Below are 24,017 nucleotides of genomic sequence, written 5' to 3' on the forward strand. Positions count from 1 at the left end.
GCGAGGTGGTGCATCGTCCCTGGTGCATGGAGAGCGCACAGAGAAACCAACAGCACACTCTGCACCTGCCGCCCCCTCCCCCCACTTACCGGCTTCCTAAACACGGGACTCTTTGGCTACCTACAGGGGGGCTTTATGTCTCCATAGAGCTTGGGCTACCTGGCCACCTAACTAAGGGTTCTATGGCTAACTAATGGGGGGTTCTCTGGACACACAATGGTAAGGCTCTCTGGCCACCTAAACACAGGCCTCTTTGGTTACTTACAGGGGGTTCACTGGCTACCTACAAAGTGAGCTCCCTGACTACCAGAGGTTTCTGTTTGCCTGTACCGAGGGGGGAGGTTATACTTGGGGGAGGGGGCTTCACCTGGCTACCTAATACTGGGGTCTCTTGTGGCTACCTATACTGGGAGGCTGCATCCAACTACCTAATACTGGGGGCTTTTCTGGCTACCTTTACAGGGTGGGGAGGGCTACGTCTGGCTAATACTGGGGGCCTCTGACTAGCTATATCAGGTGCTACTTAATACTGGGGGAAACCTCTGGCTAACGCATTGTAATAGTGTGCCGAATCTTTGAAGGGCTGCGCAATTTGTACACCTTCGCCCTATCAGCTCGATAGACTAGAAACTGGCCTGTAGGCCTATTAGTTGTAGCATTATGGTAACTTTGGATATTGGGTAAGAAGTTTCATAGGAGATGGCATAAGGGGAGAAGTAGGGAGGTAAGGCAGACTGGCTGTTGATAGTTGGTAGTTTGCTCTGAAAGATGAATTATTGGAGGGAGGATTAAGCATGATGTTGTTTGTAAAGACCAGTCTGTCCGGATCTTAAGATAAGAGTGCATTTTGTCTCTAGAGGTCAGGGCAATTTCTTCAAACATCTTTACTCTTCTCTGTTTTCTCTAGCCAGGCTTTGAGCGAGGGTGAGGATTGGGATTTCCGGAGAGCTGGAATAAGAGCGCTAGCAGCACCCATAAGATGTCTTTCTATAGGAACTTGTAGAGAAAAATAGCAAGTGGACAACACAGACAACACAGACCTCGGGGGAGAAGGGTAGGCTGCATCGGGTGATTTTTTTTTGGGTTACTGTAAATAATGGATTTTGGTTGAGAAAGATTGAATCTTAGCGTTATGTCAAGCAAAGTGCAGAAGGGTGCCTTGCATGTCCAACAAACGTTGGGAGTAGAGGGGTAATCGTAGGCATTTACCAAGTTGTTTGAAATTTGAAGCCTGTTTAAACCATCCTTATTTATCAAATTTTACATAAAAGTATGTGGACAAGTATAAAATGACAAAGGGAAAGTAATAATGAAGTTCCAAATTAGTACAAATAAACCAGATTATATTCCTAAAAGGAAACACAAGTAACCTGAAAACACACATACAGTATATTCAACTTATTATTCATCACAACAAACTCTGTGTAAGACAGAACATCAGGATATGTAGTGATCGATGGATCAAACCTAATACAGAACAGAAAACAAAACTCAGAGCAATAAAGAGGGAATATGGGCACTGTATGGAGACCTTGTGTATAAGACCAGTGTTGTTTGTAGAGGGGGTCTCTGACAATGGTATATTACTTTCAGTTATATGTTCTTATTTATTTTGTAAGAGGAGATATTCCAGAGTTGGGTTTAAAGATTTATTATTATGGCAAGTTGGTGAACACCCATTATAAATTGTTAGAGAAGATATACTTCCTTATTGCAGATTTTATTCCATACTAGAGATTGGCGAGGAAAGGTCAGACCAGCATTGTTTCTGATGGCGTGGGCTTCCTCGATAGAAAGGCGTTGGGACGTTGTTCTTGTGACCTGATGAAGGTCCGGGGATGCAGAGGATTCTAATTCTGTGCAGTCAGAATTCTCATTCTGATACAGACGGGTGTAACCACCATTCTGGTTTGTACTGGTAATAGCTCTATGGAAAGAATCAGTAAGGCCATTTCAGGGAAAGTTACAGCACTGTTATATACAGACGTTACATCCAGGGAGTGTGTAAATATATTTTGAAAGGGAAGGGGTGGTTTGATGGTTTTTCCATAACCAGGGTGTATGCCCGAGATAGAAGGTGCCTTTTAGGCCCGGTACCTGAACATTTACCATCAAAGCTTGTCTGCAGGAGGCATACATTTTGCAAGGAAGTATCGGAGCTGGAGACACGTCTGTTTTGGTAGAAAATGATCTGATTGTGGAGCTCTAATGGCAGAGCACCCAGGAGTCGTGTTGTTAAACATGAAGTCACCACATTCTCTTGAAAGTGTGGAGGCCGACTATGAAGCAAAGAACAGAGAGGAATTGCTGGGGCAAAGTCCAGCTTTCCTTTCAGAGGGCAAATGATCAAAAGGAAAGAAAAATGTACCAAGTTGTCATTAAAGCGCTTTGCAAGTAGTGCCGGCCACTTCCCTTCTTTGTGATTTCCTTTCAGGGGGGTTCGTGTGGCCAGGGATGGAGGACAGTTGGAACCACCTAAAGCATTTTTGGAACACTTGAGTTTTAGTTTTAGCCAGGGGAGTGATATGGCTTTCTGTTTAATCTGAATTTAGTGTTTATTACCAGGAGAATTTGCCAGTCCAAAATTTTTTACAAAAAGTTTCATCCAAATTTTTAACAAAAAGCTTCATTCAAATTGAGGATGGATTTTGGCCTGTAACTTGCAATTTTGGGGATCAGTGCCTTTCTTATGGATTACAGTGATGGTCACCTCTTAAAGTTGCATTGGAGGGGGATAGGGTGGGCCATTATCATTAAAAGCTTTGGGGAAGCAGTCAGCCAAAGAAAGTCCAAAGCTTTTGAAACAAATGGAGGTGAGCCGGTCCTTGTTTTTAATTACCAATTGGAATTGGCACAACTAAAAGTTCCATAGTGCGGGTATTGAATTTACGAAGTCCATACTTTTGCAGGAAGGTAGAAATAATTTCCTACCTAAAAGGGGCTCTTTGCTCATGTTTGGGATGATAAAGATCCAGGTAAAAATGTTGAAATGCCTCAGCAATCTCTGTAGGAGAAGAACAAGGAATCTTCTTATCCTTATGGGTTCTATCAGTTTGCATATTTTTTCTTCTTTCTTTGTGGTAGGAACACACTAGGCAGAATTGCGTATGTGTTTTCCACTATGTGCTATGCGCTCCACTAGATGCTATGGAAACCACATATGCGATTCTGCCTAGTGTGTTCCTACCCTCAGTCTCCTATCTAACAGACCCAGTTTTGCTGCCACACTCATACAATGTCTTGACCATGGTAAAAACTAGTAATTATCATTATCATCAACGTTAATCCATATACTCATAGTCATCACTACTGCTGTTGCTGTCATCATCGTTATCGTGTTTATAATCAATCTTCATGTCTGGTCGGAGGCGGCTCAGATCTTCTAATTGTCGTTTTTGTTCCTCCGTCAATCTACAGCGGCCAGAATACTGATTCCTGAAACTAGAAAACATAATATACATTGTCAGCAGACATTGAGAAAGTCATCTTACTGTTAGAGATTTGGCGAATGGTTCCCGAACCGTTCGCCGGCGAACATCTCTGAATCCCTGGGGGGTTTACTACTTCCGGGTCGCTCTGACCCGGAGTAGTACGCCTGCGCTGCCCGGCGGAGCGCGTCCTAGACCGCGCTCCTGTTGCCGGGCACTTTTAGCGCATCTACGTGATGTCATGGACGTCACGCTCATGCGCAGAGAGTGCCCGGCAACAGGAGCGCGGTCTAGGACGCGCTCCGCCGGGCAGCGCAGGCGTACTACTCCGGGTCAGAGTGACCCGGAAGTAGTAAAGCCCCCAGAGATGTTCGCCCGGCGAACCATTTGCCACATCTCTACTTACTGTATACGCACACTATATAAACATGTTGTTTTCAGTCACAGAACTGAATTCAATATCAACTCATTAATTCATTTTGCTATCCAGACCAGGAATCAGAATCAGAATCAGAATCACTTTATTTCGCCAAGTACAGCAAGAGCTGTAATCGGAATTACTTGTGGTACACATGGCAAAGGCATAATTGGTATAATACAAGACAGACACACAACACATTTCAAAGGCATAATTGGTATAATACAAGACAGACACACAACACGGCACAGGCAATAATACTAAGGATAATAATAAGGAAGTAGGTAGTGGCCTCTAGTCCATTTGATGGGCCCAGGCCGGCAGCGGCGGGGGCCGGCTGACAACCAGCTAGAGTACGCTGGTATGCGGGCCAGGTAGGGGGAGACTGGAGTTCAGAAGCCGAACAGCTTGGGGGAAGAAGGTGTTCATCCGCCTGGTGGTTTTGGATGGTATAGCCCTATAGCTACGGCCCAACGGGAGGAGCTTGAAGTAGTGGCTGCCTGGGTGAGCGGGGTCCCGGGAGATCATGGTGGCCCTCCTCCTCATCCTGGCGGAGTGGAGGAGATCGAGAGGTGGAAGAGGGGATCCGATGATCTTCTCCGCGTCCGTTATGACTCTCTGCAGTTTGTGTTTGTCGCTGGCCGTTGCCCCAGCATACCAGACAATGACTGAGGAGCAGAGGATGGATTCTATGGTGGAAGTATAGAAACTGGTCAGCAGCTCCCTGGGCATGCCAAATCTCTTCAGTTGGCGCAGGAAGAACAGCCTCTGCTGAGATTTCTTCTGGATTTTGGTGGTGTTCTGCTCCCACTTCAGATTGTTTGTTAGAGTCGTGCCAAGGAACCGCACCGATGTCACCCTAGAAACTGCGGATCCCCCAATGAGGACAGGTTGGAGGGGGGGAGGGTTTCTCCTGAAATCAGTGACTAGCTCGACAGTCTTTGCTGCGTTGAGGACTAGGTTGTTGTCCTCGCACCAGTTGCATATTCTCTCTACTTCGCTGCGGTACTCCAGCTCCCCGTTTCTACCAATAAGGCCGATGATAGTGGTGTCGTCTGCAAATTTGATGACTTTCACAGAGTCAGCAGATGAGATGCAGTTGTTGGTATAGAGGGAGAACAGTAGAGGTGACAGAACACAGCCTTGAGGAGCCCCTGTATTGGTGGTTCGAACGCTGGAGAGGTGGTTACCGAGTTTCACCTGCTGCGTTCTGTTTGTCAGGAAGTCTTTGATCCATGCCCGAAGAGTAGGGTCAACTCCGAGCTGCGTCAGATTGGTGTTCAGGATGTCTGGGCAGATCGTGTTGAACGCTGAGCTAAAGTCAAGGAACAGGATCCTAGCATAGGAGGCAGGGCTGTCTAGATGATCGGTGATGTATGCCATGCTGGCATTGATGGCGTCCTCCACTGATCTGTTTGCCCTGTATGCAAATTGCAGCGGGTCTAGAAGGGCGTCCGTGGACTTCTTCAGGTGGGCCAGGACTAACCGCTCGAGGAGCTTCATGATGTTAGAGGTAAGGGCCACTGGCCGGAAGTTATTGTGCTCGGTACTGCCTGCTTTTTTTGGGACTGGTATAATTTTAGATCTCTTAAAGCAGGAGGGGACTGCGCCATCCGATAAGGACTGCTTAAATAAGGTGGTGAGCACAGGGGCTAGCTGGTCGGCACAGGATCGCAGGCAGAGAGACGACACTCCGTCCGGGCCAGAGGATTTTCTTGGGTTTAGCTTGCGGAGGTGCCGGAGTACCTCCGATTCCAGAACAGCGACAGGAGCTGTACCATATTTAGCATAGGTAAACAAAAGGAAGTTTTGTGTTGGTTATAAGCGGCTGACTTAGGCGGGTGGGATAAGTGTGCATCAGTGGCCACGCCTACATGTTTCGCCTAGCCACGCCTAGGCTTCTAAAGGCAAAGTATAAAAATCAACTGGTGCTGCTCATGGTTAACAGTGTATGTATATAGGGTATCATTTTAATCATGAATAGCGAGACAATAGAATTTGAGGTGTTTGAAATCTGAGGCCTATGACACTTGATTTTTTTTTTTTTGCGGAAAACTGAATGAAAAATAATAAAATTGTACCAAAATAAAACACTTGAAAAAAACAAACAAAAGTGACAGAATTGAAAAGAGAATACATAAATAGTTACTTTAGGGACTCAGTTTTTTAATTGTATTTGCCATGAGGGTATATTACACTTATTTTTGCCAATAAAGGCTTGTAATCATTGGCAGTGTGCAATGATAAAATGAAAACCACAACAAAGAAAAAAAAATACATCTTTATTTTCAAATAACATATTGCCACCATACTTTGTACTAGGGACATAATTCAAATCTTGTGATAACCACGTCAAATAGGCAGATACAATGTGTGGGTTTTATGTACAGTAGCTGTGTTTACTTTTTAAACTATAGGGGATGGAATTGGAGAAATTGTGTATTTTTTTTTCCTTTAAAATACATAGAAAGTAAAGTAATTACTGAAAACAAATATCACCCCCAAAAAGTGAAAAAAAAACAAGGTACATATAATTTTGTTGTGATACTGAAAGACCAGATAAATATCCTAGCCAGTAATGAAAATGAAACGGAAATGATTGTACATTTCTCAGGCACACTATTTGTCAAACTTCTTGAGATTTCTGACAACGATTCAGAGTTTATCTATGCGTGGGAGGCGTCTTGCGGCACTGCTGGTCAGGCGTTAGACTGGGAGGGCATCATTACCTTCACTCATAAATGCTCTGTGAATACATTAACCCAGGAAATAGGCCATAAGGTATTAACTAGAAGGCATAGAACTCTGGCTACACTACATACATTTTCTCCTACTTGCCCTGACATTTGCTGGAGGTGCCCTCTTACCCTTTAAGTATCCCCACAAACCCAGGAACTTTACTGCCAATGGTTGCCTCGTGTGGGAACTGGACTGTCTTTAGATATGTGGCCAGTATGAGACCTTTTCTGCCCATGGACTACCTGTTATATAATGTGCATAAATCATAAGAGACTGTTTGCTTCTACTTGAAACTATATAGTTCTGGTTTATCTGTGTGTTCAGATGAACGTAGTTACTTTGCATAGGCTGACATTATAAATAGATCTCTTGCTTATTAGATGTGAGTGAAGCGAGGGTGAAATTGCCAGCACAACATAAACACTGTATGTGATGGCCACATCCAGAGGAAGCAGCCTATTGGCTGAGAAATGCATAGGTGGGAGGAGCCTATGCTAGCTGCATGATAACCCCTTGCTGGCATCACACTTTCTTTGCCTTAACGTGGATACAAGATAAACTTTTACTCATTGCATAATTGTGTTCCTTTCATATAGTTTATAGGGCATTCCTCAAGCCAAATACTATTTATTTTGTTTTAATACTCTAATTCCCTATAAACTAAACAAGCCTCGCCCACAGCTTCTTGAGAGTGCCTTGGCATTTTGAGCCTTAATAGCAAGGGCTTATGGGGGCTCAGTCTGGGCAGGATGAGGTTACTAGCAAGAGATTTCAGAGGCAGAGGGGAGGAGAGAGGAGGAGAGGGGAGTGAACGTTTCACAGGCTGATGGATAGAGATGCAGAGCAGCTTTGCCTGTGACAATGTGACAAACAGAACATGGCTGCCCTCATTGTATCACAGGAATAAATCATCATAAACTGTTGAAGCGGTTTACAGCCAGATTTGCTGTGTAAACTATCTAAACTTTAGATAAGATATATATAAGTACAGAGGGGCTGCAGCACACAAAAGGAAAACAGAGACAGGGGCTCTTTGTTACGCTTTAACGCGCTTAAGCTCACCAACTGCGCCAAAGTGTACCCAATCTGGTGAGTCCTACTCTACCATGCAAAATGCCAGTTTTTATAAGCAGTCTAGTGGGAACTAATCCAAAAACCCAAAAGTCAACTAGATGGGAAAAAAGGAAATTAAAAACACCTCACCCTTCACTAGCTACCAAACGAACTCTCTGAACATGTGCAATGCACTAATTTATATACTTAACTGTGCTAGAGGTGGGCGTGGTCATGCAGGCTCACAGGGGAAAGTTATGAATAAATTACCAAGGGGTGAGCAGCACAAACCAAATTTTTTATGCAATTCTATGCAAAGCATGCACGCAGCGCTGGAGGTCCCCAGACTCCATAAGAAATATATAAGTACAGAGGGGCTGCAGCACACAAAAGGAAAACAGTGACAGGGGCTCTTGGTTACGCTTTAACGCGCTTAAGCTCACCAACTGCGCCAAAGTGTCCCCAATCTGGTGAGTCCTACTCTACCATGCAAAATGCCAGTTTTTATAAGCAGTCTAGTGGGAACTAATCCAAAAACCCAAAAGTCAACTAGATGGGAAAAAAGGAAATGAAAAACACCTCACCCTTCACTAGCTACCAAACGAACTCTCTGAACATGTGCAAAGCACTAATTTATATACTTAACTGTGCTAGAGGTGGGCGTGGTCATGCAGGCTCACAGGGGAAAGTTATGAATAAATTCACATCCAGAGGAAGCAGCCTATTGGCTGAGAAATGCATAGGTGGGAGGAGCCTATGCTAGCTGCATGATAACCCCTTGCTGGCATCACACTTTCTTTGCCTTAACGTGGATACAAGATAAACTTTTACTCATTGCATAATTGTGTTCCTTTCATATAGTTTATAGGGCATTCCTCAAGCCAAATACTATTTTTTTTGTTTTAATACTCTAATTCCCTATAAACTAAACAAGCCTCGCCCACAGCTTCTTGAGAGTGCCTTGGCATTTTGAGCCTTAATAGCAAGGGCTTATGGGGGCTCAGTCTGGGCAGGATGAGGTTACTAGCAAGAGATTTCAGAGGCAGAGGGGAGGAGAGAGGAGGAGAGGGGAGTGAACGTTTCACAGGCTGATGGATAGAGATGCAGAGCAGCTTTGCCTGTGACAATGTGACAAACAGAACATGGCTGCCCTCATTGTATCACAGGAATAAATCATCATAAACTGTTGAAGCGGTTTTGTAAGTAAGCGTGGAAGAGCCGCCGCCATTAGCCAGCGGTCGGCGGCTCTTCCCGCGTGCAGTGGCCGCTCGCACGGGGAGGCAGCCGCCTCTTCCCAGCGTGAGGCGGCTGTCCCCGGGGAGAGGCAGGCAGAACGCGGAAAAGCCGCCGCGTTGGACGCGGCGGCTGGTGCAGGTGTCCCCGCTGCGGAGACACCGCAGAACGGGGCTACTGCAGCTGGGACTCATAGTCCCTCAGGCTTTAGAGTGACGCGCGCGCGCGCACTCAGGAAGTAGATATGCCTGAATTGGTGAGTCAGCTGACCAGGCTGGTCAGCTGACTCTGGCTCCACTCCCCATTGGTCCAGTGCTGGGGGTGGAGCTGGAGAGCAGTATGGGTATATATACTGCTGGCTGTTCATTTCTTGGGTGTCTGGCGTTGCGATCACTTACGTGGGAGCACCCAGATCCGTAGTCAGATCCTTAAGTGTGCCGGGACCGGCTGGAGCCGTAATCCTACACTTAGCTAGATATTGATAGCTAAAGTACTAGTGTGATTGTGATTATCTGTTATGACAATTTGCCTGCTCGACTACTCTCTTGAACTCTGATCTTGTACTTCGATATTTCTGATTCTCTGTTGCCGTACCCCGGCTCGTTCCTAGACTCTGTTTCTGCCTCCTGATTTTGTACCCCGATATTTCTGATACCCCGTTGCCGAACCCTGCCTGTACTTTGACTCCGCCTCCGCCTCTTGCTCTTGTACTTTATCTGTCTGTGTGTGTATGACCTGGCTTGTCCGACCTCGAGAACCGACCTCACTGTTGGAGGAGGTTCTTCGTTCTGTTAGTGACCCTTCCGCCTGAGGGTTACTTTCAGAAGATACTTCCTGCTAGCAGTCTGACTCCTCCCATCTTGGAGAGCTCAGGGTTGCGGAAGTAATCTGTACAGTACGTCTTACTGTACTGAGGCCTAGTCCTCTAAGTGTTATTGTTGCACCTAACACTACACTCTACTCAGGTGAACAGAGGTTAGCTAGTATATCGGATTATCAGTGATACTGCAGATCACGTATAATCTGGTCTACATCTGTATTCCCCGTGACGCTGCAGGTCACCGGTAATCAGACCTCTCTGTGCTTCACCGATCGTTACAGAACGCCAGACCAAGAAACACTCATGGAACGCACTGATCCTCTGACCATGCTTGCCACTTCGGTGGATAGCATTCATCAATCACTAAGCCAGCACAAAGCCTTAATTGATGCCTTATCAGGCTCTGTGAGAACCCTCCAGACATCAGTTGATTCAGTGCGATCCCCTCCTAGTGATGACATACGTATGCCTGTACCTGACAAATTTTCCGGCCACAAGTCTGACTTCCGGAATTTCAGGAGTAGAGTATTATCGTATTTTGAGTTAAGACCCCGATCCTCGGGGACTGAGACCCAACGGGTCATTTTTATTAAGACCTTGCTGACTGGCGACTCCCAGTCCTGGGCATATAACCTACCCTCTACTGATATAGCTCTGACCTCAGTAGAGGAATTCTTTAAGGCCATGGCCGTAATTTACGACGACCCTGACCTTGCTGCGTCCTCTGAGCGGAAGCTCAAACTTTTGCGGCAAGGCAGAGGTTCGGTTGAGGACTATGCGGCAGAGTTCCGTAGGTGGTCAGTTACGGCTAGATTTGACAACTTTGCTTTAATGGATTACTTCTTGTCTGGGTTGTCGGAGGAGGTCTCCGACTTAATGTTAACAGTACCCGAGCCCAAGACAGTTGATGAGGCCATATCATCGGCCATCCGAGTGGATCGCAGGTTGCGCCATCAGAGGCAGGCTAGGGGCAGTCACCGTGTCAGGGTGACATCATATGTGGCACCGTCCGCTACACCCCTAGTAACACCTTCTCCGCCTGTCTCTCCCTCCCCAGCCTTGCCGCCGCCCGAACCAATGCAGATTGGTCGGTCGAGACTGACCCAGGTGGAACGAAGGCGGAGAATGACAGAACAGCTGTGCCTGTACTGTGCAGCAGCAGGGCATAGGGTGCGAAACTGTCCTAACAGGTCGGGAAACGAGTTTGCCTAGGAATAGTGGGGGGTGACACCCTAGGCACACAAACTGCACCCCTTAAGGAAAAGAAGTTACTGCTCCCTTGTACGGTTACATGGGAGAATAAGTCTATGGCCACTGAGGCATTTATTGATTCGGGCTCAGCGGCCAATTTTATGAATTTTGAGTTTGCGCAGGAGTTGGGTATCCCCCTTGCTCCTGTGAGACCCCCCATTCAGGTCACAGCAGTGGACGATTCCCCTCTGCAACGGAATCGTGCACTGTCTCAGACTCCGGAGGTGAAGGTCACCATAGGGGTACTTCATGGGGAACAATTATCGTTTTTTGTATTGCACATGTCAACCTCCACTATCATCTTAGGCATGCCCTGGTTACAACTCCACTCACCTCAAATAGACTGGGCCACAGGTCAGTTAACCACTTGGTCACCTCGTTGTTTTCAGCAGTGTTTGGGGAAGTTGACCCTGGGGCAAACCAGAATTCAGGTGGAAGGGGTACCCGACCAATACTCCGAGTATTCCGACGTGTTCTGTCCCAAGGCAGCAGACAAGTTGCCCCCACATCGCCCTTTCGATTGTCCCATTGACCTTCGTTCAGGATGTGTACCTCCCCGGGGTCATTTGTACAACCTGTCGGGACCCGAAAAAGTAGCCATGCAGGATTATATACGTGAAAATTTGGCCAAAGGTTTCATTCGGCCGTCTCGGTCAGCTGCTGGAGCTGGTTTCTTTTTTGTTAAAAAGAAAGACGGAGGCCTGCGACCCTGCATTGATTATCGCGGCCTTAACAAGATTACAGTCAAAAATCGCTATCCCCTGCCACTGATAGACGATTTGTTCACACAGATTACAGATGCTAAAATCTTCTCTAAACTAGATTTGCGGGGCGCGTATAACTTGATACGCATAAGAAAGGGCGATGAGTGGAAGACGGCCTTTAATACACCAGACGGGCATTACGAGTACCTGGTGATGCCCTTCGGGCTCTGTAATGCCCCGGCCGTCTTCCAGGAACTCATTAAGGAGGTATTCAGAGAGGTGTTGGGGAAATTTGTTTTAGTCTATCTTGATGATATTCTTATCTTCTCCAACAACCTCTCTGAACATAGAGACCATGTGAGGTTTGTTTTGAATCTGTTAAGGCAGAACTCTTTATATGCAAAACTTGAAAAATGTATCTTTGAGGTAACGTCTGTCGCCTTCTTGGGGTATATAATTTCCACCACAGGCCTGTCGATGGATCCTGCCAAGGTCTCGGCTGTGCTGGAGTGGCCACAGCCGGTGGGGTTGAAATCTCTTCAGCGCTTTCTTGGCTTTGCCAATTACTATAGACGGTTTATAAAGGGGTACTCCACAGTCATTTCTCCCCTTACAAGTCTCACCAAGAAAGGGGCAGATACAACTCACTGGTCTCCTAAGGCTTTACATGCTTTTTCCACTCTGAAGGGCCTATTCTGTTCAGCACCCATCCTCAGACATGTGGATACGTCTTTCCCGTTCATTGTGGAGGTGGATGCTTCGGAGGTAGGAGTGGGGGCTGTGCTGTCTCAGCGATCAGGCTTGCAGGGTAGAATGCACCCATGCGCTTACTTCTCTCGCAGGTTTTCCCCTGCAGAGAGGAATTATGATATTGGCAATAGGGAGCTCCTGGCCATCAAATTAGCTTTCGAGGAATGGCGACATTGGTTAGAAGGAGCTGAGCATACCATCACGGTTTACACCGATCATAAGAACTTAGAATACATCGAGGGGGCTAAGAGGTTGAGCCCTCGTCAGGCTCGATGGTCGCTATTCTTCTCCAGGTTCACTTTCATCATTACATACACCCCGGGGAGCAAGAATGTTAAGGCAGATGCCTTGTCCAGATGCTTTGAGTCAGAGACAGCACAACCCTCCGTTCCTGAGACCATTATTCCTCAGAGATTGATACTGGCAGCCACTGGAACTTGGGAGGATTGGAGGGAGACGCTGATTCCCTTTCAGCAGGACATCCCGGAAGGGAAGCCCGCAGGGGTTCTGTTCGTTCCTCTGCCGTTTCGCCTTCAGGTTCTGGAGATGTTCCACGCACATAAGAATGCGGGGCATCCGGGGGCATCCAGAACACAGGATTTAGTAGCCAGATGCGCCTGGTGGCCTTCCCTGGCAGCGGATTGCAAGGAATATGTGAAGGAGTGTGTGACATGTGCCAAGAGTAAACCCTCCCGGCTGGCACCTGTCGGTACCTTGCAGTCATTGCCCACCCCGACTGAACCGTGGACCCACCTGTCCATGGATTTTGTAGGCGAACTTCCCAGGTCTGAGGGAATGGCGGTCATTTTGGTCGTGGTCGACCGATTTAGCAAAATGGCCCATTTTGTACCTTTAAAAGGACTCCCCTCCGCTCAAGAACTGGCTGAGTTGTTCATTACGCATGTTTTTCGATTGCACGGTATTCCCGAAAACATAGTCTCAGACAGGGGAGTCCAATTTGTCTCACGTTTTTGGAAAGCTTTTTGCCAGCTCATGGACATAAATCTGTCTTTCTCGTCTGGATATCACCCTCAGACCAACGGCCAGACTGAGAGAATAAATCAATCGTTAGAGCAGTTCTTAAGGTGTTATGTAGCTGAAGCACAGGACGATTGGGTCAGATTTCTGCCGTTTGCAGAATTCGCCCAAAATAATTTAAAAAACTCGTCCTCCGGTTTTTCGCCTTTTCAGGTAGTGACGGGAAGATCACCCAAATTTTCCCCATTGCCTATAGCCTCCACTCCATTCCCAGCCCTGGAGGTCTGGCAAAGGTCATTCAAGGACCTGTGAGGGACAGTAAGAAATAACCTGGAGAAGGCCTTTTTGAGTCAGAAGGGTCAAGCCGACAAGAGACGGTCGGTGGAGTGGAGATTCCAACCAGGAGACCCGGTTTGGGTGTCCACACGTCACTTGGCCCTAAAACAACCTTCTAATAAGCTTGGTCCCAGGTTTGTGGGTCCATTTCTGATAACCAAAAAGATCAACAATGTTACTTATACTGTCGAACTTCCCACTAGCATGCGGGGGGTAAGGTCTTTTCATGTTTCCCTTCTTAAGCCAGCGGTCCAGGTGGGTCCCACTCCTCCCCCTCCTGTGTTGGTAGATGCCCAACCTGAATACGAGGTGGAGAAGATAATTGATTCACGTACTGTACAGAACTCGGTACAGTATCTCGTGCATTGGAAAGGGTATGGCATTGAGGAGAGGCAATGGGTACCTGGGAACCGCATGCATGCGGACGAGTTAAGAAGGGAGTTTCATGCATTACATCCCGAGAAGCCTGGTAGGAGCTGTCCGGAGTCCACTCCTCGGGGGAGGGGGGTACTGTAAGTAAGCGTGGAAGAGCCGCCGCCATTAGCCAGCGGTCGGCGGCTCTTCCCGCGTGCAGTGGCCGCTCGCACGGGGAGGCAGCCGCCTCTTCCCAGCGTGAGGCGGCTGTCCCCGGGGAGAGGCAGGCAGAACGCGGAAAAGCCGCCGCGTTGGACGCGGCGGCTGGTGCAGGTGTCCCCGCTGCGGAGACACCGCAGAACGGGGCTACTGCAGCTGGGACTCATAGTCCCTCAGGCTTTAGAGTGACGCGCGCGCGCGCACTCAGGAAGTAGATATGCCTGAATTGGTGAGTCAGCTGACCAGGCTGGTCAGCTGACTCTGGCTCCACTCCCCATTGGTCCAGTGCTGGGGGTGGAGCTGGAGAGCAGTATGGGTATATATACTGCTGGCTGTTCATTTCTTGGGTGTCTGGCGTTGCGATCACTTACGTGGGAGCACCCAGATCCGTAGTCAGATCCTTAAGTGTGCCGGGACCGGCTGGAGCCGTAATCCTACACTTAGCTAGATATTGATAGCTAAAGTACTAGTTTGATTGTGATTATCTGTTATGACAATTTGCCTGCTCGACTACTCTCTTGAACTCTGATCTTGTACTTCGATATTTCTGATACTCTGTTGCCGAACCCCGGCTCGTTCCTAGACTCTGTTTCTGCCTCCTGATTTTGTACCCCGATATTTCTGATACCCCGTTGCCGAACCCTGCCTGTACTTTGACTCCGCCTCCGCCTCTTGCTCTTGTACTTTATCTGTCTGTGTGTGTATGACCTGGCTTGTCCGACCTCGAGAACCGACCTCACTGTTGGAGGAGGTTCTTCGTTCTGTTAGTGACCCTTCCGCCTGAGGGTTACTTTCAGAAGATACTTCCTGCTAGCAGTCTGACTCCTCCCATCTTGGAGAGCTCAGGGTTGCGGAAGTAATCTGTACAGTACGTCTTACTGTACTGAGGCCTAGTCCTCTTAGTGTTACTGTTACACCAAAACACTACACTCTACTCAGGTGAACAGAGGTTAGCTAGTATATCGGATTATCAGTGATACTGCAGATCACGTATAATCTGGTCTACATCTGTATTCCCCGTGACGCTGCAGGTCACCGGTAATCAGACCTCTCTGTGCTTCACCGAGCGTTACAGGTTTACAGCCAGATTTGCTGTGTAAACTATCTAAACTTTAGATAAGATATATAGACAAGTTACTTGTTATAGTTAATTTTTCATCTCGGATCCGCTTTAAAGCGGAATGAAACCCAGCATTTCTTCTTTGCTCTAAAAAATGATTTACAGCATATTATATACTACCACCATTTTTTTTTTACTAGAACAGCATTCAACTAGTTAAACACAGGTCTTGAAAGTCCAGTGCAGAGAACGCTGGACGCATCCCAAAGTGGAGTTAATGTTATCTTGTGTTTACTTAATTGTAGCAAGTGAGGAATGTGACACATTCTCTGACTGTGCAGAAGCTCCTGGACACAGGCGGACACTCAAAGCATTTCTGCCTTCAATACACAATAAATAAAACCAGTTATGAATAAAAGGCAAAGGCGGCTCTCAGAGCAAAAAAGTGTACATTTGGGAACTTGTAATTTCTAAATGAATAATAATGCTTATGCACAAATATGATAACCGTGTGGCATATAAAGTAGGAAAACATGTTTTTATTGAATATTATGTCAGGGTTTTATACCACTATAAAGGTCCTATCTAGGAATGCACTGATGCTATGCTAAGGCGCGGTTCACATTGGAGCGCACGGTTCATATCCACTTCCATTCTGTGAGCGGAGCGGGAACGCAAGGTCCCAACATGTCGGAAACGTCCGCTCCGATGAGCGGAACACAGAATGGAATGGAGCAATGTGAACTTTCCCATCGGGAAAGCATTGCTGCCGCTGCTGCGCTCATCAGAGCGGAACGTAAGCTAAAAGTTCCCAATGTGAAGCCTTTATTATTGGCTTGTTGCTGGGACGGACGCTGCTACTGACTCATGTTACTAATCACTATCAGGGCATGTGCTGGCATTGTGTGAATCCAATCAGATGCTGGTATTTACTGTGGGGAACTGAGTGATTGATAGTGGTGGAGGAGACTATCTGCAAGACTATTGGATATCCGCTTTAACCTCCCTGGCGGTACAATAAATCCGCCAGGGGGGAGGCGCAGCACTTTTAAAAAATTTTTTTTAAAGCATGTAGCTAGCCTAGTGCTAGCTACATGCTTCCCCCCTCCCTTCACTATCCCTCCCACCCCTCCGATCGCCACCGGCGCTTTTACCCTGCAGGGAATCCCGTTCTGAACGGGATTCCCTGTATGGACTTCCCCGTCGCCATGGCGACAATCGCGACGTCAGCGGGTGTTACGATCTACCCCTCATCGCTGCCTGCCACTGATTGGCCAGGCAGCGCAAGGGGTCTGGGGGGGGGGGGTGGCGGATAACGGCGAATCGGCGGGTAGCGGTGGCGATTGTTATGCACACGCAGCTAGCAATGAAATCCATTGATTCAGTCAATCTGTCCAGGTGGAAAATTTAGCTTGATCACTGGCGAGAAGGGAGCGGGTTGTTCGATACGTCGACGACTGACACAGCAATACGTCCCCTGTCCGCCAGCGTCAGTCCCTGCAGTCTCTCACTTCTTCCAGCGTTTTCTCAGTTTTCACTTCCTGTCCCGTCCTGAGAGAAGGCGAAGTACTGTTTGAACTTCCGCTTGTCACAGGACGGGACAGGAAGTGAAGGGAAGATGGAAGAAGGGACAGCACAGACCCGGGGACTCGCGCCGGCGGACAGGTGATGTACTGCTGCTGGCCGGGGGAGGTGTGCAGTGTATGGGCAGCCAATAGATCCCTCTCTGATGAGATTCGATCAGAGAGGGATCTATCAGTTGGTCGATCTTGTGGCAATCGTCCAGTGTATGGCAGCCATAAGTTCTCAAAGGACTGTTTATTCTTTCTATGCTATCTGCTCTGAGCTGAGAGATGCTATGATCCTTGTGGACAAACATGATGTACAAAGGGGCCCTGCACACTACATATATCTATTTAAAGAGGCAGTTTGAATGTTTGTATGGCTGCGCAGCTATGTATGGGTTAAGATCATTGTAAATCATTACCATAGTCCTGTATTGTAACCAGCATCACTACTCTCCACAGTTGTATAGGGGTTAATTACATATGGCTGGCTGTTAGCTTAAACACTTACTATGCCACCTGGTTCATGTTTTAGTTATTATTGTGGTAATAAAGTTGTATTTTCAGTTGGCTCTGTGACTCGCTTGCACATTATTTCATTTTTTGATCCCATTTCCTGGAGTCGCCCTCATGATACAGGAATGTTTGGCCGCATTTGGAGGACTTGCCCCAGAATGCAAACATTTTGAAAGAAAATCCAATATGCTAGAAAGATGTTTTATCCATCCCTCTTCTTAAAGGACTTCTGAGGTGAGGCGGAATTAACTTGTTGCCAACCCCATCACGCTGATGGGCCTGGACGCGGAGGCAGCCCCAGGGCCGCCTAACGCCGATTTGCGTAATGTCCTTGGGGCTTGTTTTGCAGGAGATCGTGCATGCTTATGCCTCTCCGCTTGGTCCCAGTGGCAATCGCTGCTAGGAGACTGTTAGATGGCGAAACCGCCGTCTAATTAGCTTGTAAAGCGCTGCGATCCACGGCACCGCTGTACTAGGCACAGCGTGACACGGCTGTCCCCTCCAGAGGCTCAGGGGTGATCGGCTGTCGTAGGCTAAAGCCTATGACAGCCAATCAATGTGATTGGCTGGCAGGTGGAGGGAGTTAGGGAAAATAAATAAAAAAATAGTTAATTTTAACCACTTCACCACTGAGGGGTTTTACCCCTGAAACACCAGAGCAATTTTCACCTTTCAGTGCTCCTTCCATTCATTCGTCTATAACTTTATTATTACTTATTACAATGAAATGAACTATATCTTGATTTTTTTCGCCACCAATTAGGCTTTCTTTAGGTGGGACATTATGCCAAGAATTATTTTATTCTAAATGTGTTTTAATAGGAAAATAGGAAAAAATGTGGGAAAAAAAATCATTATTTTTCAGTTTTCGGCCATTATAGTTTTTAAATAATGCATGCTACTGTAATTAAAACCCATGAAATGTATTTGCCCATTTGCCCCGGTTATAAAACCGTTTAAATTATGTCCCTATCACAATGTTTGGCACCAATATTTTATTTGGAAATAAAGGTGCATTTTTTTCAGTTTTGCATCCATCCCTAATTACAAGCCCATAGTTTATAAAGTAACAGTGTTGTACCCTCTTGACATAAATATTTAAAAAGTTCAGTCCCTAAGGTAACTATTTATGTTTTTTTTTTTTATTGTATTTTTTTTTTTAAATTACAAAAAAAAAAAAAAAAATTGGGGAGTGTGGGAGGTAATGAGGTAATTTATTGTGTAAAACTAATGCATTTGTATATGTAAATTTTCTCCGTCCCTTGGTTTTAAAAGGATGGAAAAAGGGACGGAGATATCCGTACCGCAGGGGGTAAAGTGGTTAATAACCGACCCGGCGAGGTCGGCTTCTTCACTGCTGGACACCGGGAGGGAGAGGAGCTGCGCCGAGGGCACCGATCGACTGCCAGGAGCTGGAAGAAGCCCCAGGTAAGTGCAGTTTATTTTTTATAACATGCGCGAACCTTCCCTTTAAGTACGTGCCAGTTGATGTGGACGAGTGTGCACAAATGCCCCTGCAGGCGCAAAAGAGCTGACTCGCGATCTCTACGGATGACCAACGGGACAATGCAGATGAATGGGGCTGTGGGGTGGGACTGAGATGGCTGTGAGGGGCTGGAGGAAGCCCCAGGTGAGTAAAATCTGTTTAATCCCCCCTCGCCTCGGAAGTCTTTTACAGATAGTTATCTTCACTCTTTATCTATTAGAGTTTGTAAGAATTCCTTTTTAATTCAATCGATCTCTTATTCCTACCTGCTGGAAGTAACCCCCACAAATTAAAGTATTGGGTAAGTAAGGTCAACTTTATCTATTAAATGGAAGAAATTAGATTTTCCAAATTGGGTAAAACCAACAAACTTATCCATCTGGGCAAACCTTCAAAGTACACTGGAATATACTGCTGTTCTGGAGCATAACTGAATTTTATCTTATTAAACTCCCCCCCCCCCCCCCCTCTTTTGTTTTTCCTTTTTAGAAAGAGGGAGAGAGGGCACTTCTGAGTTTGCAGATTCCCTGATGGACACGGTAAGGCTCACAATCTTTGACAATTTTAATCCTTTCAATCAGGACAAGATGACAAGGGAAGTAATTGGAGTCAGGAGAGGTCCGCCCCTGAGAGGGAGGGACTTCTCACTTAGTGATGAGGCTTTATACTCACCATAATACCTCCATACGGCTTGCCTTCAGCGCCTCCACCAGGTCACTGAATTCAGGATCTGACAGCTTGCATCCAGTCAGGTTTAGCTTCTTCAGAGTCTGGTTATCCCGAATCCCAGACGCCAGGTGTTGGAGGGAAGCCGGGGTGAACTTTACACACTTTAAACTACAGGAGAGAAGAGAAGAATGTTACCAGAAAATTGCTGCCAAAGTCACTATTTCCATCCCTTACATGACCATGATTTATAGGCATACCGGAATAATGCTTATTAACCCCTGCAGTGTGCAGAGCTGGCCTAAGAGCATTGCCTTTTATTACCAACGCCAGAGTTGCATTTTAATCTCTGTAGCTTGTTAGGAAAATAAGCAGTGCGCTGCGCTTCATCGCAGCTGCACAATGACCCCTGCGGGTTCAACGAACCCTCAGAGGGTTAATTTTGGAGACCAGTGCTGGGGGGAGGAAGTGGGATCTGGTTGGGGGTGGGACAGGTGCCAGGAAGTTAGGGGGAAGAACAGGGATAATGCCCGGTTTCCTCCATTAGGCAGCGAGAGTGAACGGACATTCACGATCACTGCAGCTGCAGTAAGGGATGGTGGACAGGGAAACCTGCAGGAGGAAGTGGCCAGGCAGGGAAGCGGATGGCTCCAGCAGTTAGTGGCGGCCGTCCCGGTGGCGAGTGAGCAGGCAACACCAGCGCAGGACGCGGAGTGGCGGCCCAAGCATATGAGGAGGGCCACGGACAGGCTCTCTTCTTCTCCCCCTGCTGCCAGGACGCGTGCAGCCTCCGGGGACCAAGCGGGCAATGCTGCAGGCCGGACGCAAGGACCCCGGGCTTGCACAAGTAGCAGTGTGGTGAGTGACTCTACAGGGGGGGGGGAGGTGCTGAGCCCCAACCCGGGCAGGTGGCTAGCAGGGGGGGCGGGGGAGAGCGTGGCGCACAGAACAAGCAGGCCCATAGAAAAAGTGGGAAGAAGAGGGGGGGGGAGGCAGGAGAGCTGGCACAGCTGCGGCCCCAGGGCCGCTTGCGGCTGCGTCCAAACCCAGTAATAATGCGGGCAGGAGTGATCAGGCAGCAGGGGAGCCACAGAGCACAGGCGGGTGGGTTCAAGCAGGGCCCAGGCCTGGGGGGGGAGCGCTTATGGGCATAAGGCAGGCAGCAGCAGCCAGCACCAGTGGGTCTCCCAGGGTCAAGATGCACAGCAAGCGGGGACATCAGGAGGCAACCACCCCTCAGCAGCGGGGTGGGGGTCATCACACATGGTGGCATCGCATGGCACCAGTGCAGAAAACTCAGCAGGACAAAGGGCGGGTTCCCAGCTACAGCAGGACCCCACGCCAGGGGTCGGGGGGAAGCGCCGATCTCACAGAAGATGTTGCGGCGTTCCTCAGCTACATGTGGCAGGAACGGGTAGGAGCGAGGGCAAGGCAAAGGGCAGGTGGGCAGGCCGTGTCGGGGGCGGGGGGACATGGAGACCATCACAGGATACTCGGGCCCATGATTTGCCATTACAGATGGAGTCAGCTGGAGCGGGAGCGGAGAGAGCCCTTACCTCTTCTGTACCCCTGTCTGGCCCGAGAAGTCATGAGGACATCATGGCAGCAAGCCCGCGTGGAATTCAGGCTCCGGATAACGGGAGTGATACACCTGCGCATCTTTCAGGTGAGCCAATTTCAAATACGTGACATGCTGTGGTTTCATTGGAGGGTAATGTGGGGGACACTTCACTGCGGGGTTTCCTAGAGGTGTTGTGTTCGTCATTGGATCATTTAGAGCCCACCGGGCTTACAGTCGAAGGGGGCACGCAGGCGTTGGACGTGGGTCAGGTATGGGAAAATAGGCCCTCGGGAGTGTCGTCTGTGGCGGGTTCGGTCTCTGAAAATGTGGCAGGGGGTCTTAAAATATAAATCGATTGATTAAACAGTTTTCCATATCTAGCCAATTTGAAGGGATCCTATTTTTCCCTTACCCTATTATCTCTCTAAGCCATAAAATGTTAATTTTCTTTTTACCTGCCTTTAGTATAGCTATACGTAGCTACTTGGGCAAAGATGGCAGAGAGAGGGCATGGCAGAAGAGGTGGGCGCCACTGTGCAGAACAGCAGTAGCGAAGGAGAGGAAGTGGAGGAATCAGACACTGAAGGGCTACCAATTGAGGGCTCAGAGTCGATGGGCGGGAGTGAATCAAGTTTTGGAGTCAGCTGGGCCACCACCAGCTCAACGGCCTAGAGGAGACTTGCAGGCACTGCTCCTGCTATAAATAGCGACAGGGACTCAGCAGGTGAAGGGCCAATACCCCAATCCAATAGTCAGGGGGTTGGCAACCGAAGGCAGAGCATGCCATCAGGGTTTCCAGAGACATGTAGTACCACAGGAGTAACTTCACCTTCAGTGGCTCCTGAAAACATGACGTCAATTAATTTTTTGAGCTATTCCTCAATGACCCATTTTTGCAGCTTATCACTGACCAAACCACACCTAACACTCATCCCACCCACTTATGCCTAACACTCATACCTCCCACATATGCCTAACACTCATCCCTCCCACCCACACCTAACACTCATCCCTCCCACCCACACCTAACACACATCCCTCCCACCTGTGTCTAACACTCATCCCTCCCACCTGTGTCTAACACTCATCCCTCCCACCTGTGCCTAACACTCATCCCTCCCACCCACACCTAACACTCATCCCTCCCACCCACACCTAACACTCATCCCTCCCACCCACACCTAACACTCATCCCTTCCACCTGTGCCTAACACACATCCCACCCACCTATGCCTAACACTCATCCCTACCTCCCACCCACACCTAACACTCATCCCTCCCACCCACACCTAACACTCATCCCTCCCACCTGTGCCTAACACTCATCCCACCCTCCTATGCCTAACACTCATCCCTCCCACCCACCCCTAACACTCATCCCTCCCACCCACACCTAACACTCATCCCTCCCACCCACACCTAACACTCATCCCACCCACCTATGCCTAACACTCATCCCTCCCACCCACACCTAACACTCATCCCTCCCACCCACACCTAACACTCATCCCTCCCACCCACACCTAACACTCATCCCTCCCACCTGTGCCTAACACTCATCCCACCCACCTATGCCTAACACTCATCCCTCCCACCCACACCTAACACGCATCCCACCCACCCATGCCTAACACTCATCCCTCCCACCTGTGCCTAACACTCATCCCACCCACCTATGCCTAACACTCATCCCTCCCACCTGTGCCTAACACTCATCCCACCCACCTATGCCTAACACTCATCCCTCCCACCCACACCTAACACTCATCCCTCCCACCTGTGCCTAACACGCATCCCACCCACCTGTGCCTAACACTCATCCCACCCACCCACACCTAACACTCATCCCTCCCACCCACACCTAACACTCATCCCACCCACCTATGCCTAACACTCATCCCTCCCACCCACACCTAACACGCATCCCTCCCACCCACACCTAACACTCATCCCTCCCACCCACACCTAACACTCATCCCTCCCACCTGTGCCTAATACTCATCCCACCCACCTATGCCTAACACTCATCCCTCCCACCCATGCCTAACACTCATCCCTCCCACCTGTGCCTAACACTCATCCCTCCCACCCATGCCTAACACTCATCCCTTTCACCTATGCCTAACACTCATCCCTCCCATCTATGCCTAACACTCATCCCTTCCACCCATGCCTAACACTCATCCCACCCACCCACGGCTAACACTTATCATACCCACCTACACCTAACACTTGACCCTCCCACCCATGCCTAACACTCACCCCCCCACCTACGTCTAACATTCATCCCTCCCACCTGTGCCTAACACTCATCCCTCGAACCTACGCCTAACACTCATCCCTCCCACCTACACCTAACACTCATCCCTTCCACCCGCACCTAACACTCATCCCTCCCATTCATCCCTCCCACCCATGCCTAACACTCATCCCTTTCACCTACGCCTAACACTCATCCCTCCCACCCATGCCTAACACTCATCCCTCCCACCCACACCTAACACTCATCCCTCCCACCCATGCCTAACACTCATCCCTCCCACCCACACCTAACACTCATCCCTCCCACCCATGCCTAACACTCATCCCTCCCACCCACACCTAACACTCATCCCTCCCACCTATGCCTAACACTCATCCCTCCCACCCATGCCTAACACTCATCCCTACCACCCATGCCTAACACTCATCCCTCCCACCCATGCCTAACACTCATCCCTCCCACCCACACCTAACACTCATCCCTCCCACCTATGCCTAACACTCATCCCTCCCACCCTTGCCTAACACTCATCCCTCCCATCTATGCCTAACACTCACCCTCCCACCCACACCTAACACTCATCCCTCCCACTTATGCCTAACACTCATCCCTCCCAC

General features: G+C 48.5%; 1 protein-coding gene across 1 annotated transcript in view; it reads right to left on the minus strand.

Moving 5' to 3' along the window:
• Nucleotides 1-24,017, minus strand: part of LOC137544555 (protein NLRC5-like) — a 302,732-nt gene that overhangs the window by 120,373 nt on the left and 158,342 nt on the right. The window contains exons 13-15 of the mRNA XM_068265657.1: nt 19,583-19,747; nt 3,295-3,441; nt 1,732-1,927 (exon numbers count right to left, since the gene is read on the minus strand). Coding sequence (XP_068121758.1) covers nt 1,732-1,927; nt 3,295-3,441; nt 19,583-19,747 — 508 coding nt within the window. The remainder of the gene's footprint in view (nt 1-1,731; nt 1,928-3,294; nt 3,442-19,582; nt 19,748-24,017) is intronic.

The sequence above is a fragment of the Hyperolius riggenbachi genome, chromosome 1 (assembly GCF_040937935.1).
Source record: "Hyperolius riggenbachi isolate aHypRig1 chromosome 1, aHypRig1.pri, whole genome shotgun sequence".
NCBI classification, from domain to species: Eukaryota; Metazoa; Chordata; class Amphibia; order Anura; family Hyperoliidae; genus Hyperolius; species Hyperolius riggenbachi.